The sequence below is a fragment of the Tachysurus vachellii genome, chromosome 2 (genome assembly GCF_030014155.1).
Source record: "Tachysurus vachellii isolate PV-2020 chromosome 2, HZAU_Pvac_v1, whole genome shotgun sequence".
Lineage (NCBI taxonomy): Eukaryota > Metazoa > Chordata > Actinopteri > Siluriformes > Bagridae > Tachysurus > Tachysurus vachellii.
This window is the reverse complement of record NC_083461.1, coordinates 8767998-8786927: the sequence shown is the minus strand read 5'-3', so window position 1 is coordinate 8786927 and position 18930 is coordinate 8767998. Positions and strand designations below refer to the sequence as shown.

Genomic DNA, 18930 nt, shown 5'->3' with positions numbered 1-18930 from the left:
GACTGCAATCTTAACAGGTGTGAAAGGTGCAGTCGTGTTTCATCAGACTAGCTTGCTGTGTTCGCTGCATGAATACTGAGGGACATATGAAGGTTTTTGTTATTCCAAACACACCCACAGACCCTTTTTATAAAGCAGTAAACACATATTACGGGATAAAAAGACACCTCAAGCCTCATTTCAGAAATAAATTAAAAAAATTAAAAAAATGGAGATTTATGATTCAAATGAAGACATTAAAACCTGCATTTAATTGAGATGACAGCTTTACTGGAATTTGTGAGATATTTTGCCAACAGGCTTTGGACATTAATATAGCCATGGTGGATCAATGATCTCCTAAAAGACATAATTTGGTTGGAATATTGCTGTTCTGCCTCCTGTGACCTTTAGAACAGTCTCTATAGACAGTAGTGAAGACTTCAGTGTAACTTGCTCCCATCTTCTTCTAATTCTCCCCTCGCAGCACCGACTCCAGCTCACCGTTCTCTTTCAGCTCCTGGTGAAACACATTACGGATCAGATTTAATAAAACGTTTTCCAGTTCCCGTTCATGTTGATGGAATTACAACCGGTTCACTTAGAAGGTCGGCTTTATGGTTGGTTTGACTACAAGTTATTTCTTCGTCATGGCTGTGTTTACAATGTGTGTTACAACTATAAATACGGACAGAAACACACTGTATGATTTTACAAACGTCCGTCTTTAGTGAAATCTCGCACGATGTCTGAGTCAGTGCTTATGTACTGCTAAGCTCCCAAGCCACAAGTGTGTACTGACATTTGAAAAATAAAATATGAGCACACAAAAACATGTAATATATAAATATTTAATATATGAAAATCAATTTGTATAAAAATAATAATAATAAAGGAGAGAAAACAGCTTATGTAGCTTATGGTAACTTGGGCCATGCTGTGCATCAATCAACCATTAAAAAAAAAAATTCATCATGAGAAGGCATAGATCCAATATATCTTGTCTGTTACGAAAGAAATTGGACATAAGCTATACAAAGACTGCTCTGTGGTCAAACTTTCTTCAGATGGTATTTGGCTCAGTGCTAGAACATTAATCAGGCACCACTACATGCTCACACAAATTTGGCCAATCTTTATAGTTATATATGCTCAAATCCTACACTGTCTGCTTTAAAACTTTAATTTATTTTTATGTGTGGGATTTCTATGCCCTCTAGTGGACAAACAGTTACAGTGCAAACAGATTTGCTACCAGAGGGACAAGCAGAAGCAACCTTTATTTGACACATACTGTACATTACAGCAAAGTGACACTGTTTGTGCTGTAAATCTAGCCTTAATAAAGAGCCCAGGGTCAGAGCACAGGGTCAGCCATGATACGGCTCTACTGGACGAGAGAGAGGGTTAAATGCCTTGCTCGAGGGCCGAGTAGTGTCAACTTGTCAGGGCCTGAACCCCTGACCTCATGACCAGAAACCAGTGCTTTACTTGTGTGTTATGCACTGCTGATCAAACAGGATTTAAAATGAATTATACATTCTATAAAATAAAGCTAATGGTCACTATCGCTACTATATAATTATAACATCTAATTTAATTGTACATTTTTTTGTTATCGTTTTTAAATGCTGCTTTGCGCTGCTGCTTAATCTGCTATTTAAACTATTTGTGTGTCTATAGAGGACTGCTCAGACACTTTACATAGCTACTATTTATTAGTATCATTATTCTGCATTCGTGCTCACATACTGTGACATTACGTAGGTTTGGTGTGTTTCAAGAGACAGGCTGTTACATGAGCAGAGCTGGACAGGGCCGTAGAAGGGCAACAACCCAACAGCAGGACCTATATCTGCTCCAGAGGACCAGACGTGGCAGTTCCAGAGCCCTACAAAATGACCTCCAGTAGGAGACTGGTGTGCATATTTCTGACCAGTGTCAGAAACAGATCCGGCCTCAATTGGCCAGTGTGTGTTGGTGATTTCTGGTCGACGAAGACATTGATGCCACTGACTGGCCCTCACATTTCCCAGAATCCAACTGTGAACATCTGGGATGTTATGTATGAATCTGCCAAGTGGCACCACACACTGTCCAGGAGCTTACTAATGCCCTGGATCCAGGTCTGGGAAAAGATCCCCCAGGACACCATCCATCATCTCATCAGGAGCATGTCCAGACCTTGTCATGAGTGCATACAGGCATATGGAGGACATACACACTACTGATGTACGATATGAGTTGCTGTGATGAAATTCATGCAAGTCAGAACAGCATGTAATTGAATTTTTTTTTTACTTTGATTTTCAGCGTAATTTTGAGTTTAGTCCTGTTGATGATTTAATTTAAATAATTTTGCTCTTAAACAATTACACAAAGTATATAAGAAAAGACTAATTACATTAGTAAATGAGCCTTTTAAAGAACATTTTAAAGTACATCTGTCATGTAGTTAGTCACCTTGATGATATCCAGGCCTCCAATGAGTTCTCCTTTTACGTAGAGCTGTGGGTACGTGGGCCAGTTAGAATACGTCTTTAGACCCTGTCTAACCTGCAGGGACACAACAACAACAACAAGTTATAGTTCAATAATATTATATTGTGTGAATCCTCGACTGCCTGAATTTAAATACCATCTTCAAACTGATAGCTTTCTCATCTAAACCAGTTGTGATGCAGCATTAACAAAAAAAAAAAAAAATGGTTGAACCCCGTCAACTTGGACTTCCATGTCAACAGTAAACAAAGTAGCACCACTTGGCTTTAGATGCTTTGGGATTTTGACATAACACTGACTATGTAGCACACTGTTTGTACACATCACTCATCAGTTCACTGGCTAGCTTGTTGCTAACAAAAGATGAACATTAAAGCATCCATATGTATTTTCCACCACTCTTCGTTGCCCAAAAAGCATTATAGCAATTCCAGTATCTTCAAGTCAAAAGCAGCAGGATGCATGTAAAGTAATCAAGAAACATTACAGCTAGAGGACAAAACTATTTTGCTCTACCTCTTCATCTTGGAGAATATCAAAGGTGTCATATTCAACCCTGTAAACAGATGCAGAAACAAACAAGAATGAATTCTCACTCACGATGATGGCATTTTACACAGCAAACTCAATTACATACACTGAGCATCTTTTAACACGTCTATACATAAAAGCTGTAAAAGCTCTTACCCGACACTGGTCATTATTTCAAGTATCTGACGGCTGAATCCACATTTGGCTCCCTAAATGTTCATGAACACACAATAGGAAAGGAACACAAACACGTGTAAAAATGTAAAAGAAGGCCGACTGCAGAGAGAAGAGCAATTTTAGGAAACAGACATTTAATCTGCAGGTTCTCCCTGAAGAGCCACTGCACTGCACAATCTATTATTAAAAAAACATTCTCTACGATATGGAATTTTTCAACTCTTCGGATTACAGGCTCCACACTTTCTTTCATTTAGCAACTTTTAAATGCATAGCCTATAAAATATAGTTTTAGGATTTCACGGATTCCACCACTGGAGAAGGCTGATACTCAACAAGAAGAAAAAGAGGGAAAGTGTGAGACGATGTCGAGAGACAGAACAGTCCGAGAGAGAAAGCCAGGGTCTTAGAAGGGCCAGTTTAAAACTCCTAGAAAGAACGGCTTTCATGTGGGAGCAGCAGAAATCAATAATGATATGAAGTGGGAGGTGAATGGTCTTGGAGATATTTTTTTCCCTCCCCTATTAGAGATGGAGAATTCCAGAGCTCAGACATCGATTTCCTGAACTGCCCTGTTTTTTTTAGACAACCTCCATAAATGTATGTTAATGTCTTCTTTACAGTCTTCTCGTTAAGCCATATTCAGGAGTAAGTGATACATACTTAGAAAGAGAAAGGAGAGTCTAAGGCCACTGCATTTGATCTTGGTGATGTCCATTTTTTGGGGGTATGACATGGTGCTAAAGGTGGTTTCAGAGCTGGTATGGTCCCAGAACAGTACTGTCTGTTTCGTATCTCAAGCCTGAGGCCGTCACACACTGATTTTATGTATCTTTTTTTTTTTGTGTTGATTTGGAAATCTGTTTGGCTTATTGTTTTGTTGAAAGCCTTCTAGCCAAACCTGTACCTCCTGGCACAGGCAACCAGATCTGGGGCTGAAATATTGTGCTACTTTGCAGAATTCACAACGTCATCAATCTTCACAAAAGCCCCTGATCCACCTGCCACAAAACAGCCCCAAAGCATTACTGATCCACCACCAGATTTTTTACAGTGGGTGCTTCTGCTTGTTTGCAATCTGAGCACATGAAATATAACGACAATTTATTTTCACTCATTTAAAATATTCCTCAGGGGTGCCAATAATTCTTCCAGGCCTGTCAACTGTCAGAAAAACAGTGCATAAATGATTAGCATAATTCCTTCTTTACTTGCTAGCTATTGTTCCGATGAATTGCGTTTCAGCATTACTAAAATTCTATCAAATTTACAGTACAATTCCTGGATATACGACCGGGAAGACTTAAATCTGAGATTTGTCTTAAACAAGCGTTCCATCTGATTATATTTTTTGAGTCCTTCTTATGGTTCCTCCATCATATCGTCTCAGGGAGATTTTCCTTTGGCGTGTTTATTTAGGATAAAATTGTAAATTTAAAAATTCTATATTTCGGGTTTCTGACAATGTCCACAGTTAAAAGAGCTACACAAATAAAACTGAGCTTAACTGAGTTGACTCTTCTGATAGACGGACTAATGCATTACGTTTCCCTTTTCCTCTAGTTCTTCAAATGCAGTCGATATTAATAAATAATAATATGGCATGTGAAGTGTACTTAGTTGTTTATCAGCTGAAAATGTGACTGGACATAAGCAGGTTTGATGTTCCTCACCTCTTTGTTTCCTTTCATAAAGAGCATGATGGGACTTTTGTTGATGAGAGACTTCAACCTGTAGAAAAATGAAAATCTTTCAATATGCAGTCACACGAGTTGTGTGTATATATACATACATACATACATACAATATCTCATAGAAGTGAGTACACCCTTCACATATTTGTAAATATTTTATTATATCTTTTCATGTGACACTGAAGACATGACACTTTGACACTACAATATAAAGTAGTGAGTGTTCAGCTTGTATAACAGTGTACATTTGCTGTCCCCTCAAAATAACTCAACACACAGGCATTAATGTCTAAACCTCTGGCCACAAAAGTGAGTACACCTCTTAGTGAAAATGTCCAAATTGGGCCCAAAGTGTCAATATTTTGTGTGGTCACCATTGATTTCCAGCACTGCCTTAACCCTCTTGGACATGGAGTTCACCAGAGTGTCACAGGTTGCCACTGGAGGCCTCTTCCACTCCTCCATGTCGACATCACGGAGCTGGTACTGTAGATGTTAGAGACCTTGCGCTCCACCACCTTCCGTCTGAGGATGGCCCACAGATGTTCAATAGGGTTTAGGTCTGGAGACATGCTTGGCCGGTCCATCACCTTTACCCTCAGCTTCTTTAGTAAGACGGTGGTGATCTTGGAGGCGTGTTTGGGGTCGTTATCATGTTAGAATGTCACAGTACATGTTGGCATTCATGGTTCCCTCAGTGAACTGTAGCTCCCCAGTGCTGGCAGCACTCATGCAGCTCCAGACCATGACACTCCCACCACCATGCTTGACTGTAGGCAAGACACACTTGTCTTTGTACTCCTCACCTGGTTGCACCACACATGATTGAAACCATCTGAACCAAATTTTGAACCAAAGTTTATCTTGGTCTCATCTCTTCAGCAAACTGTTTGCAGGCTTTCTTCTATATCATCTTTAGAAGACGCTTCCTTCTGGGACGACAGCCATGCAGACCAATTGGATGCAGTGTGTGGCGTGTGGTCTGAGCACTGATAGTCTGACCTCCCACCCCTTCAACCTCTGCAGCAATGCTGGCAGCATGTATAGGTCTATTTCCCAAACACAACCTCTGCATATACTCCATCCAGGGTGTATCCTGCCTTGATGCCCGATGACGCCTGAGATAGGCACAGGCTCCCCATGACCCGAGGTAGTTCGGATAAGCGGTAGAAGATGAATGAATGAATGAACCTCTGCATATGACGTTGAAGACGTGCACTCAACCTTTTTGGTGGACCATGGCGAGGCTTGTTCTGAGTGGAACCTGTCGTGTTAAACCCCTGTATGGTCTTGGCCACCTGTGCTGTAGTTCAGTTTCAGGGTCTTAGCAATCTTCTTATAGTCTACGCCATCTTTATGTAGAGCAACAATTCTTTTTTCAGATTCTCAGAGAGTTCTTTGCCATGAGGTGCCATGTTGAAATTCCAGTGACCAGTGTGAGAGAGTGAGAGAGAGCAATAACACCAGATTTAACACCCCTGCTCCCCATTCACACCTAAGACCTTGTAACACTAACGAGTCACATGACACCGGGGAGAGGAAATGGCTCATTGGGCCCAATTTGGACATTTTCACTAAGAGGTGTACTCACTTTTGTGGCCAGCGGTTTAGACTTTAATGGCTGTGTGTTGAGTTATTTTGAGGGGACAGCAAATGTACACTGTTATATAAGCTGAACACTCACTACTTTATATTGTAGCACAGTGTCATGTCTTCAGTGTCACATGGAAAGATATAATAAAATATTTGAGGAATATATGAGGGGTGTACTCACTTCTGTCGGATACTATATGTATATGTACTGTATATACTCATATACGTATACGTGTGTGTGTGTGTGTGTGTGTGTGTGTGTGTGTTTTTGCCTTACCTCTGTTCCAGTGAGACAGTTTTAGGAAAGGTATTTTCAAGCTCGCCTGATTCAGCACTTTCCTACATTAGACACATAATTAAATTTTAAACTGACACACACACACACACACACACACACACACACACACACACACACACACACACACATACACACACACATACACACACACATACACACACACACACACACACACACACACACTCACTCACTCACTCTCATGCACGCACACATTCTTGCACAAACTCACGTGCACACACTCTCATGCACATATGCACGCACACACACGCACGCACACACACACCTTAGTGGCACCCTACAGAGTTAAGTGACTTTTAAAAAGAAAGAGTTATAGAAAGGTTTTGAGAAAATGAATCTGGACTGAAAGTAAATATCAGAGAAAACCTGAGTAAAACAGCTGTGTAGCTATTCTACTGTTCTCTTTTAAACAGGGTCATTACAACAGAAGAAGCCTGAAGTGAGGGGAACAAACTGAGGGCTGCAGAAATCAGTCAAAAATAAAAACTTAATTATTGTCTGTTGTCTACGGTCTATTGTCTTCTTGTTAATTGTTTATCAAATTATTGATTTAAATGTAAATAGTTATTGTATATATCAGTTATATACCTAGTTACACTGTAAATATAGACTTATTTAATGTGGATCTATTTTCAGGGTGCACTCTCTTTCAACTGTATAGCAGCTCTGTCACTGCTGACGTCTTAGTGTAATGATGGTGATGCTTCTTTGTTCTTAAATGTTGTCTTTCGACATGCAATGAAACAACAACAGATTACTGACATATCATCGAGTTCAGATGCATTCTGGAGTTACAACACAGAGAGTTTGCTGTCCATTACCCTTAAGCATATTCTTATAGACGACTGACTAATCGAAAATTCTTGATGGAAAAACGCAGCTTGAATTCTCACTAGCCAGCCAGTCTCACCTTGATGATGTCGAGCCCTCCGATCAGCTCTCCGCTAACATACACCTGAGGATAAGTGGGCCAGTTGGAGTACGTCTTCAGCCCCTGCCGGACCTCCTCATCAGACAAGATATCAAAGCTGCTGTACTGGATGCTGTGGTCCTTTAATATCTGCACAATCTGTCTGCTGAAGCCTGCAAGAAATACAACAATAAAATAAAATAAAAAAAAAAATGTAACACCTAATACAATTTAAGGCATTAACGCATTTGCTTGTGAAACTAAAAGTTACCTTAAGTTACAACATATGATGTATGAACATACTGGCAGATCTGACTAAATATCACAAAATCTGCAATGATGCCTAGGTTTAATACATTACACGGGTACATGTTATGTTTTCAGCCAGCATGTTTATCTAGAACCGGTGTGACTGAATTCTTGATCAAAGTAGTGAATTAAAATAAAAGCATTGATCTAGAACATGGACTCTTGACATTCTCTGTAAGTTAATCCTGTTTAAGTAGCTGTATTACTGCAAAGTATGCATGTTTTTCATCAGTTGTCATAGAAATAATCTAAACTGTGGACAAACTCATGCCAAGTTTGTGCTTTTTCCAAATGTAGTTAAACTAAAAAAAAAAAAATTTGCTGGCTTAATTGCTGCAGTGGCAGTTAAACAGAGCTCAAATCACAGAGCCCCAATGAGCTAGATGATTTTAAAAGGAAGACACACACAGCGTGACGATCCTGTCCTTGGTTACTTTGACGAGTCTGACACAGCTTTCTGCTTATTGTGATCTGCTCCGGGATGAATCTGACAACCCCTCAGAGCAGCGACGTGGCACTGGCTGGCATCCTGGCAAGCTCAGGAGTGCGACGAGGCACTGTGATGAGACGAGCAATGAAAGAAATTGTGCCGTTTCAAAGACGGAGCTGATGTCAAAGGAAACGAACACGGCTACGTTATTAACGTCTCGAGATCACAAAAGGGAACGCGTTCTGAATGAAGAGAAATTATTACTGGTTTAAAAATTATAAATAAAAGTGAAAAATTACGGCTATGGCACGGAGATGAAGGGGATAAACAAAAAGAGCTAAGAATGAAAGAAGCGTTCGGAATGGAGATGGAAAAAATACAGAAAAAAGGCAGAAAGAATAAAAGGAAGGAAAACATGAGAGAGTCGTGTATGTAAGGTGATGTGCGAGGTCCATGTAAAGCCCTGCAGTGAAATACCTATTCGGTTTTCTCCGCGCTCACGTGGGAATTCATTATAAACCAGCTGCAGGCGGCTCACTAACGCTCATGCAGTTGGCACTATATTAATTGTTTCTATTAGAGCAGGCAAACACGCGGTCCAGCTGCCTTCTGTGGCTCTAGGCTAGCTCGAGCAGACACGCTGGATTGATTGCCCAGGTCCTTTCCCCACTCTCGTTCATCCCTGTAGGGAAAGAGAAACGCTCGCTAGGCCCGACTCAGCTCGGGGAACACAGCAACAATAAAGTCTCTCTTCTGCCTACAAGCGCAGCCATGTTAGTATGCAAACACAAGGAGGGAGTATTTATAAAGACGAGTCCAACACAGAAGCAGGTAACCTTATAATTCAAAGTGGGAAGCCATTTTTCAAGTGCGTTTGCTGAGCTCTTTGACGGTTATCTCTCTCTGTGTATACGATAAACAAGCTCGCAAAGCATACTTGAGTTTAAAACACTACAGCGCGGTCTCAAAAGGCGTCACACTCCGCTATAAAACCTTCAAGCTTTTGGATGACAGCCAAACGAGAGAGAACTTCAATCACGAACAGCATTATAAATTCCTCTGACTCTGACCCACCTACTGACACCTGGAACAGCTTTAAATAACACGGCCGTGCTGAGCAACAGGTTCCGCTTTGGATGTCACACACAAATAAATGCAGCAGATGCTTTTCATATAAAGCGGAGCTGGAGGAACTGGCAGCAGATGAAAGGGTGAGGCTGCTGAATAAAACCACTGCTTCGGTGCCAACGAGCTAAATGGTTCTCAGATTGTCTCCGAAAGACAACGAGTAAAGCGGACCTGTACTTTCTGCGCTCGACTGTTTCCGTGTCTCACATGATAATTCTTCAAAAGTGCCTCAGTCCATTATGAAATATGTATTTTTGAATTTTATTTGATATGAGAGTTAGATTTATATATATATATATATATATATAAAAAACTAACTAGACTTATGTTAAAACTTTGAACCTTGTATATAACCATACACACACTCATACATGTACATTATACTGTATCACAAGGATAAAATCTCTTCTGCAATCCTTTGCGGGGATGAAAGAAATAATAATTGATTTATATTTTATAAATTAATCATGTTTATTTCGTTCATTCTATTAGATGAATGTATTTCTGAAAAATATAACAAATACGAAAATTATTATTTTTTAATTTCCAAAATAAATTATTCTCAAAATATCTCCTTAAAAACTAACACAGAAGAGTTAACGAGGCTTCTTTAAACTACAACACTATTATATTTTATTTCACATGACACTCGATGTTTTTTTTTTTTACAGTTCTTGTGCAAGTGTGACTATTGCTCTTAATCGCCGAGAGCGAGTCTTACACATATCCAGGTCTGATTTACAAACAACAAAATGTGTGGAAAGATCTGACTAGTTACTAGTTATTCTTACTCCACAGAAAGAATAAATGAATACTTATGAAAAATAGCAAAAAAAAATAAAAAATAAAAAATAACAAAAAAAAAAAAGAAAAACATTGGACATTACCAAGAAATTCAAGAAATGTTGTGCTTATGAAAGCTACTGAGTTTAGGGATTAACTGTATTTGTTACTTTATTGTACACCAGAGTGGGCTTACTAACACATGCCAGTTACTAGCACAAGGAAATGTATTATATATCTATTTTTTTTTCGCCTCCTTCTTCTGCCCCCACAGCGGATCATCTGGTCCGCATATTAGATTTGGCCCAGGTTTTACGCCGGATGCCCTTCCTGACGCGACCCTCCCATTATATCCAGGCTCAGGACTGGCACTGAGAGATAAACTCCACAGTGGTTGCGTTAGCTCCCTGAATGGGAATTGAACCCACACAGGATCCTGCTGCTGGACCACCAGGAGGCCAATGTATTATACTATATACTAATATTGTATGATATCAATATCATATGATGATGAAATTAAAAAAAATAGCATATGTTGTTGCAGCCTTAACGCACAAAGTAGCAGAGATATTCGGTGTTGTTAGTGTGTTCAGATCTGGAGTCTCACACTGGATGGTGGACACATCCTTCACACACTACTTACAAAATGCTTACAGTAAGATCTTTCCGATAGCATAAAAGGAAAAAAAAAAAAAGCAAGTAGGCAATTTTAAGCTTGGAAGCATGTCATCCATCAGGGACGTTTTCATCAAAAGTGGTCAACAAAAAGATCAAGTCAATGACATAACTGCTTACGAGCGTTAAACCTCCCTGAAAACTCAAATCCCCAAACATTATCCAGAAACTCATAACCAGTAATCCCACTGTGAAAAGTCCTCATATAATGCTAGTTTGCTTTCTACAGTAAATACTCCTCCTATAGTATTCAGATACCTTATTGATGAATGTCTGAGATTAACATAGAATTAACAGACTTTATATGGCTATTGACACAAGATCAAACCCTTGACCCTTGTCATGCCCATTTGAGCGCTCAGATTATCTAGAGAAAAAAACGGCTTCGTTAATATTGTGTTCAAAATCTTACTGCCGTTCTACCTGACAGTGATTTTCCTTCAAAGCTATCAGATTAGGAATAGAAGTGAAATTGTTCTGTGGAGCACCATAGCTGTAGAGCGGATGGTCAGGAATAGGGATGAAGTATTTTCTTTGTGTATATTGTTCATATATTTAATGGTGTTAATGGTATTATCTTTATAATTGTCTTTGACCACATAAGAGAAGACGGTCGGGCTACAACAGCTAGACCCATAAAAGGATGTTTTTATATTATTATTATAGATATTATATTTTAAATATATAACTATAAATAGTCATTGATAACAGTCAACAACATAATTATTACATCTGAAAATAACTGAGATTCTAATTATTATTATTATTATTATTATTATTATTATTATTATTATTATTATAATAAAAATCCTCTTATTATAAAAACTCTTTTTTTTCATCTTAATCTTAAAAGTGTATTTATTTGGCCCTGATTTAAGCAGACAAATCTGAAGGCTCTCTGTTATATACACACACACACACACAGTTTTTTTTAACCGGTCATTTTCCTTTACACTCTGTACACTAGTGTGTGTGTGTGTGTGTGTGTGTGTGTGTGTGTGTGTGTGCGTGCGTGCGTGCGTGCGTGTGTGTCTTTACCACAGCGAGGTTCCTGGGGAGTTCCCTTCATGAAGAGCATACAGGGTGCAGCGTTGATTAGTTTCTTGAGTCTCTCGTTAAGCTCCTCCTTAGGGGCTTCCCCTGGCCCTGCAGGCCCGCCCCCACTGGACGCCAGCCGCAGCACCTTACTGGTCAGCTCAGGGGCATGTGCACCGTCCAGCCTGTCAATCTTCTCGCCACCCTGAGGCCCACCCAAAATGAATAAATAAACAAACGGTAACACACCACACATGGGGGTGAACACATCATTAATTTTTCACAGTGCTAGCCTGTTAGTTTGGAGAAAAAAATAAAGAAAAAGAAAAACTGAGTAAAACAGATAGAGAAAGATGGAGAGAAGGAAAGAGAGAGAGAGAGAGAGAGAGAGAGAGAGAGAGAGAGAGAGAGCGCAAGAGAGAGAGAGAGAGAGAGCAAGAGAGCGAGAGAGAGACAGAGAGAAAGAGAGACAGAGACAGAGAGAGAGAGAGAGAGAGAGAGAGAGAGAGAGAGAGAGAGAGAGAGAGAGCGAGAGAGAGACAGAGAGAGAGACAGAGACAGAGAGAAAGATAGAGAGAGAGAGAGAGAGAGAGCTCATTCTCCTTGTGCCAGCGATCAACTGGGCAGTGAGAGGTGTTTGGCGGAAACTCTGATTATTTCTAGATGATTTGTTCCATCACTGTGAAGCTCTTTAGATCTTTGAGCATGATTTTTACATTTACTTTCCTGATGGCATCAGTCTCTCACAAAGGGTAAAGAAAGTAAATGGGGAAAAAAAATCAATGTATTTAACACAAATACATCAACACTTCACTGACCTTAACAATATTTTGAACCAAATAGTAAGTAAGTAATGAGAATATCCTACATCACATCTGGACAGATAAGCAACCACTGTTCCTCCAGAACCACGTGAGGTATGGAGAGCAGATAAAGGCTGAATACTGATGAATTAGCATGTACATTCGTGCACTTTGCTAGAACTCAATGCTTAAATCCTGAATATAGAGCTTTAGATGAATAAAGTAAGCTTGCTTCAGACCATAAATATAAGAGCTAAACAAGCTACAGAATTTATATCCATTTCTTTTTTTAGGAAACACAAACCTTGAAACTCACTAAGAATTCCCTCTATCATTGTATTCATTTATTTTACAAATAGGTATTAGATAATTATATAGCAGGTACAATTAGAAAGATCTTTTTTGTAAAGTTACTGGGAGACAACAATCAGACAAATTTAAGTTAATAGTTTAAATAAATAATAGTAATAATAATAGTGCTGTTTAAGTCTTTGTCACTATCCTGACATGCTGCACTAAGCACTACGGAGAAGGAAAACAAGAGGAGGAAAAAAGGAGAACGAATTATCCGTCCATCTTCCTTGTTTGCTAAACAAACTAGAGGGCAGTGGTAGCTCAAGTGGGTTGTTGTTTAAGGGACTGGGTTGTTGATCACAAGATCGAGTTTCAAGCCCCAGCACTGCCAAGCTGCCACTGTTGGGCCCCTGAGCAAGGCCCTTAACCCTCTCTGCACCACTTGTGCTGTATATCATGGCTGACCCTCCGCTCTGACCCCAACCTCCAAAGTTGGGATAAGCAAAGAAATATTTTCACCGTGCTGTAACGTATATGTGAAAATATAAAGTCTTCGTCACCTTCTAGAGTTGTGTTTCAAACTGCATACTTGTGTACAGTGATACCTCGAGATACGAGTTTAATTTGTTCCGTGACCTTCCTCGTATCTCAAATTGCTCGTATCTCAAAGCAATTTTCCCCATTTAAATGAATTGAAATCCCATTAATCCGTTCCAGCTCGCAAAATTCCACTCCAGTTGTTTTGTTTGTGTTTTGAATATGAAAAATGTTCAGTACCTGTCATTTATAAATGACAAATATTGTATAAAAACATACAGTAATAAAAGAATGTTAAAAAAAAATGGTTTTACTTTACGGAAGATGCGCACGGAGGTGTTGAGGGAGGAGTAAACAGGAGTTAGGAGGAATTACACTTTCACTTTCGTTCACTTACTCGCACTGTTAATGCTACTTTACACTTAAATGGAACTTAACTAAACTTCATTTAGAGCGGAGATCAGCAACTAGAAAATAGAATAAACCCCCCGTATAACAGAACCATTAATCATGCATAGAGTTAAAAATAGGAAAGGAAAATAATAAATGAATAACTAAATAATTAAATAATTAGAGAGAGAGAGAGATAGGGAGAGAGAAAAATATGTGGAGATTTATGACATAAACTGGTACAACGAACACAGGTTCCGGCATGGTGGAGTCGGGGTTGGAGCCGGGAGTTTAGATCGCGGCTCAATGAATGGGAATTTAAATGATCGGGTAATATGGATGTCGTAACCGGATTGGTGCGCGTTATGGACAGCTGATTAACAGCTGATGCACGCTTGATGACGTGGCCTGCCAGAACTAACGCGATGCTTGATTTCTCTTAACTTAACTGAACTTAATTGCTACATTTTCTGTTTTCTTTACATTAATTTTGCTTAATTTTCTTCATCGCTTTTCTCTTCACTTGTTTTTGCCTTTTTTGCCACTCTTTCCTCACTAACATCTGCCGGTCATTTTAATAAAAACCTGTCCGGTCGGCATATCAGATGCGGTGTAGTTCAAAACTGATCCGAAAATTACGGATCCACAGATGGTCGGCACCTCACGCAGCGCCTTTGTGACTCTCCATAGGAAATGAATAACTTCCTGTTTATCGGCGGTCGCTTGTCGTGTGCAGTGGAAAGGTGGCTTTAACCGAGTGAGACGCGGGAAGCTGAGGCGGGGAAAACAGAGCACACGTGGTTGTTGGAGATCTTTGTTTCGGCGGCGGCGGCTCGGATGCTGTATCTCAAAAATTTGCTCGTATCTCAAGTCAAAAATTTGGTCGAATCACAGCTCGTATCTCAAAAAATTTGTATGTCAAAGCACTCGTATCTCGAGGCATCACTGTACTATTCCACACTGTTACTGAGCACTCAGACTAACCCATTTTCAGGTTATGTTTAGTGTTTAAATTTGAAAAACTCGAGCGTTCAAAAATACCGAAATGTCTGTACCAGTCTTGTGGATATTTCTAGATTTTCTAGATTAATAGAATAAAATCCTTTCAAATGTAAGATGAGAGTTTTCCATTTGAGATGCAGCCCATGACAGCAATCATGACGACAGTGGAAACTTTTCAGAGAGACAGAAATTGTTAGTATATTAAATGACGGTGTGAAGAAAATCACTAAAGGATTTACAGCTGAAGTTGTGATTCTGACTAAAAAGGATGTCGTACTCAATCCTCATCCTGAGCACAATATATAAACAAGATGATAAAAATGTTCAGATGTTACAGCGGTGCAAAATTATGCTGTATGTTGTAGGTTCGTCTTCGTTTGTCGTCCTAACGGCGAGGATTTGTGATCACCTATAGTTCAGGTACACTCTAAAACAGAGTATTCGGTTCTTCTATAAAAATCAAATCATACCTTGAAAAAGAGGAAAGTAGGGACTGAGGTGATCTCGTACTTCTCGGACACGTCGGGCACTGCTTCGGCCTCCAGCTGGGAGGAAATAAGTGAAAAGAATATGTTACATTTCTCCTTTTCCTTCCACACCACTGCACTTTTTACACATTCTACTCAGACGTTTCCTGTTATATGGTTCCAGAAAGGAAAAGAAGATTGAGAGATGAAGACAATAAGGGTATGAGAAGGAAATATAACCCACTAATAACCTACTAAATCAGTGATATTTAGCTACCGCCTACTGAAATCCATAAATCTCTGACCCACGTTATGTCATGACATGGTGGGTTGGTGGTGCTGAGATTTGAACTCCTTCTTAATCAAAAGTCCAAAGCCTTAACCACTGAGGATACATATTGTTTATTCAGAAAACATCCTCAAGCATTGTGATATGTTACATTTTTTCTTTAAAAAAGAAAACAAAAGTGCACACTGCAAGTTGTATTACAAATGTTGGAAAAAGCTGCAGCATAATCAAGACTTTTTTGAGATGGACTGAATAAAGGCTTTATGTTTTTTTCATGTGCTTTGTATGTAGTTCAAAGATTGCTTAAATAACGCTTTAAAGATTCAAACATTTCCCCTAAAACGTCGATCCCTTGTGTGAAGTGTCACTAATCATACATCAACTTAGACGACAACATTTTCATCACGTCTCAAGACACAGTTGATCATAGGGCTGCATCAACCAGTGCAAATTGCATGTATGCTAATATGACTAACAACAACACAGTACAGAATAATCATCAGTTAATCATTAATATATGTAACATTGTTAAGGCTTTCCTTGTGTCCGTGTGTCTGCTTGAGATTCTCATTTGTCCAATATCGCAGTGGCTTAACGTTTGGAGATTATATATATAATATATATAAAATTTTAAGTAGTCGGTCGGTTGTGAGATTTGTATGAAAGTTTTGCTGGTGGTTGGACTTGTTTAATTTTTAAAAAGTAATTACTGAGAAACAAATGGTGCAAATTTGTGTGTGTGCAAGTGGTGAGCAGGCATGATCTGGTGTCACACCCTGAGCCAAGAGGAAATCGTACATGAGCAGAGAAATCTTAGATGCCAAGTTCGCAAGCAGAAATTTCAAGTCTAACAAGGTGGTTAGTTTTCCCTGAATGGAGGTTATGAATTATAAGAAGTTACACCCTTTTTTCAAATCACAAGTAGCACGTCACGGTAAAGTGCAGAAACGATCGGCTGCAGCAAAAACCTTCAGAATGTCTGAGACACTCTGAGCTTTGAAAAACAAATCTTCAAATTGTTTTAAAGAAGATTAGGAGCTCAGTAAGTGCTGGACACAATGGTCATTAGTGTAATTCTGCTTTAAAAAAAAGAAGTGATTTAAAGCCTTTAACCACTGACAAACATTTCAGTTCGACTCTGCTCTTTACTAAAATTAAAACAATTAAAAGTCATGTTAAACCACTAAACTTACCTTGATGAACATGGTCTGTTTGTGCTCCTTGGCTAACTCCTCCATCACATCGTTCATCTGAGAGCACTGGGGAGCCCATGGTGCATGGAAATGAACAACTGTGAGAGACCTGGCAATGAGAGAGAGGGGCAATGAGGCAATAATGAAGGTAGTTAATGTAATATTTAGAGAAAATGAGTGAAAATGATCTTGCATGCATTTTTGCAAAAATAAATATCCGATAAAATAACTCGGACTAAGACTAATAAATAATCTGAAACTAGGTTTGTGTTGTCTGAGGAGTTGAAAACAAGCATAAGATAATATCGTTTTTCTCTATCGTTAGTAGGGAACATTTCTGTTCTGCATAATTTAGCTTGTTTCTTTTCATAGTTGTTTTATTGATTCATTCCTACGTGCATTTATCTGATCAGTGTGGAAATTATTTCGAACCTGGGACTGCAGCATGTCATAGTAATCAACGACAATACCTTCTAAAACACTTTTAATGTGCCATAATGCATTGGCTCTCAACTTGGGGTTTGGGGACATGAATCAGTGGCAAGGACTTTTTTTTTAGGGTTAAAAAAAAAATCTTATTATTATATTTATGGGTCCAAGCACCAAGATGAACTCAGACCTAATGTGTTCAGCAATAGAAAGCACAGAACATTTTAAGAACATTTAACATTAAAATGACTACATGTTGTTATATTGATGGGGTTTATGTGGTTTAAGTTACACTTAAATGAATGATCTACCAGTGTGAGCAGCTCCACCTGCATTCTGGCAGCTGCTATCAGACCAGATCATGATGGATTTTGTAATCAGAGCTAAAATATCTAGAAACCTAACAGTTTCATAATATTAAAACACTTCTACACTTCTACTTGTAGTTAACTAGTTACATGCTGTATATTTTATATAAATAAACACCTAATGAGATACTAAACCATCAGCTGTATCATTGGATCATTTAATAAGAAAACGAAAGCCAATTTAGGCTCGATTTCAAATCCACCCGTATTAAATACATTGTGCCCTACAGTAAATATAAGACTCGGTGAGTTGTGCCCTATCTAGTGCACTTATCTAGTGTACTTCACCTAACGCATTTGGGACAGAGCCACAGTTAGCATGTTAGCACGGCTTTAGCGTGTTAGCTTTCTAAATAATCCTGTCTTAAGGTCATTAAAAACTGACAAAGCTATTCAAAAACATCTCCTTACGATGAGAAATATTTAACTCAATACGTGAGAGACATTTAACCGACCTGCCAGCCTTTTTTAACACATCATTAAACTGCTGCGGCGTTTTCGCCTCCGTGAAGTTCGCCATGTTTCCAAGCCAATGTAGATGATTATCGAGTCACTCGTGAACTCGCGTCCTAGGCATTACTAATCGATTTACTTAAATTTGACTAAAACTAAACGCTTAAATATTTCACGACTGCCAAATAAAGTAAATAATTGAGTTGTGTGCTGTTAATCGCGTTAAATTCACGATATTCTGAAGATTATAACACGTTCTTATGTGAACATTAATGTAACCCTGTCACATTTACAGTCTATTTTTTTTCTTTTACAGCTTTTTTTGTTTTGAATGGTTTGTATTTATTAATATGTTTTGATTAATATGTCTCAACAACAACACCCATATCTGCTCGCTGAACATCCTTTAATAAGCTTTAATAAGAGCAAGAACAACAACACTGTTACAATAATAATAATACTAATAATAATAATAATAATAATAATAATAATAATAATAATAATAATAATAATAATAGTTGTATTTCTCACTTCAATAGTACCTGTATAATATAATACTTATTTATAACCTTTATTTCTGGTGCACTTTAATCCATTGCTTGCACCAATAAAAAGACAGCGTTTGAATTTATTCCCGCCTTTT

The 18930-nt window shown here is 38.7% G+C and overlaps 1 protein-coding gene across 1 annotated transcript; it reads right to left on the bottom strand.

Annotated features, from left to right (window-relative positions):
* Positions 1-248: 248 nt before the first annotated feature.
* Positions 249-18422, bottom strand: glrx3 (glutaredoxin 3). The gene is made up of 11 exons (XM_060895561.1): positions 18290-18422; positions 17038-17146; positions 15559-15633; positions 12066-12267; positions 7703-7875; positions 6754-6815; positions 4863-4920; positions 3169-3221; positions 2998-3037; positions 2443-2535; positions 249-499 (listed from the first exon to the last, which is right to left on the bottom strand). Exons 1-11 carry the CDS (start codon positions 18352-18354, stop codon positions 449-451), a joined length of 981 nt encoding a protein of 326 aa, XP_060751544.1. The 5' UTR covers positions 18355-18422; the 3' UTR covers positions 249-448.
* Between the last annotated feature and the right edge of the window lie 508 nt (positions 18423-18930).

What these genes read in the sequence shown, in the direction of transcription:
- glrx3 (XM_060895561.1), bottom strand. Translation starts at nt 18,354, where the DNA reads ATGGCGAACTTCACGGAGGCGAAAACGCCGCAGCAGTTTAATGATGTG. An exon ending in ACTGTCTCACTGGAACAGAG is followed by an intron (nt 4,921 to 6,753) that starts GTAAGGCAAAAA and finishes ATTTTTCTACAG; the next exon opens with GTTGAAGTCTCTCATCAACA. An exon ending in TTATGAAAGGAAACAAAGAG is followed by an intron (nt 3,222 to 4,862) that starts GTGAGGAACATC and finishes ATGAACATTTAG; the next exon opens with GGAGCCAAATGTGGATTCAG.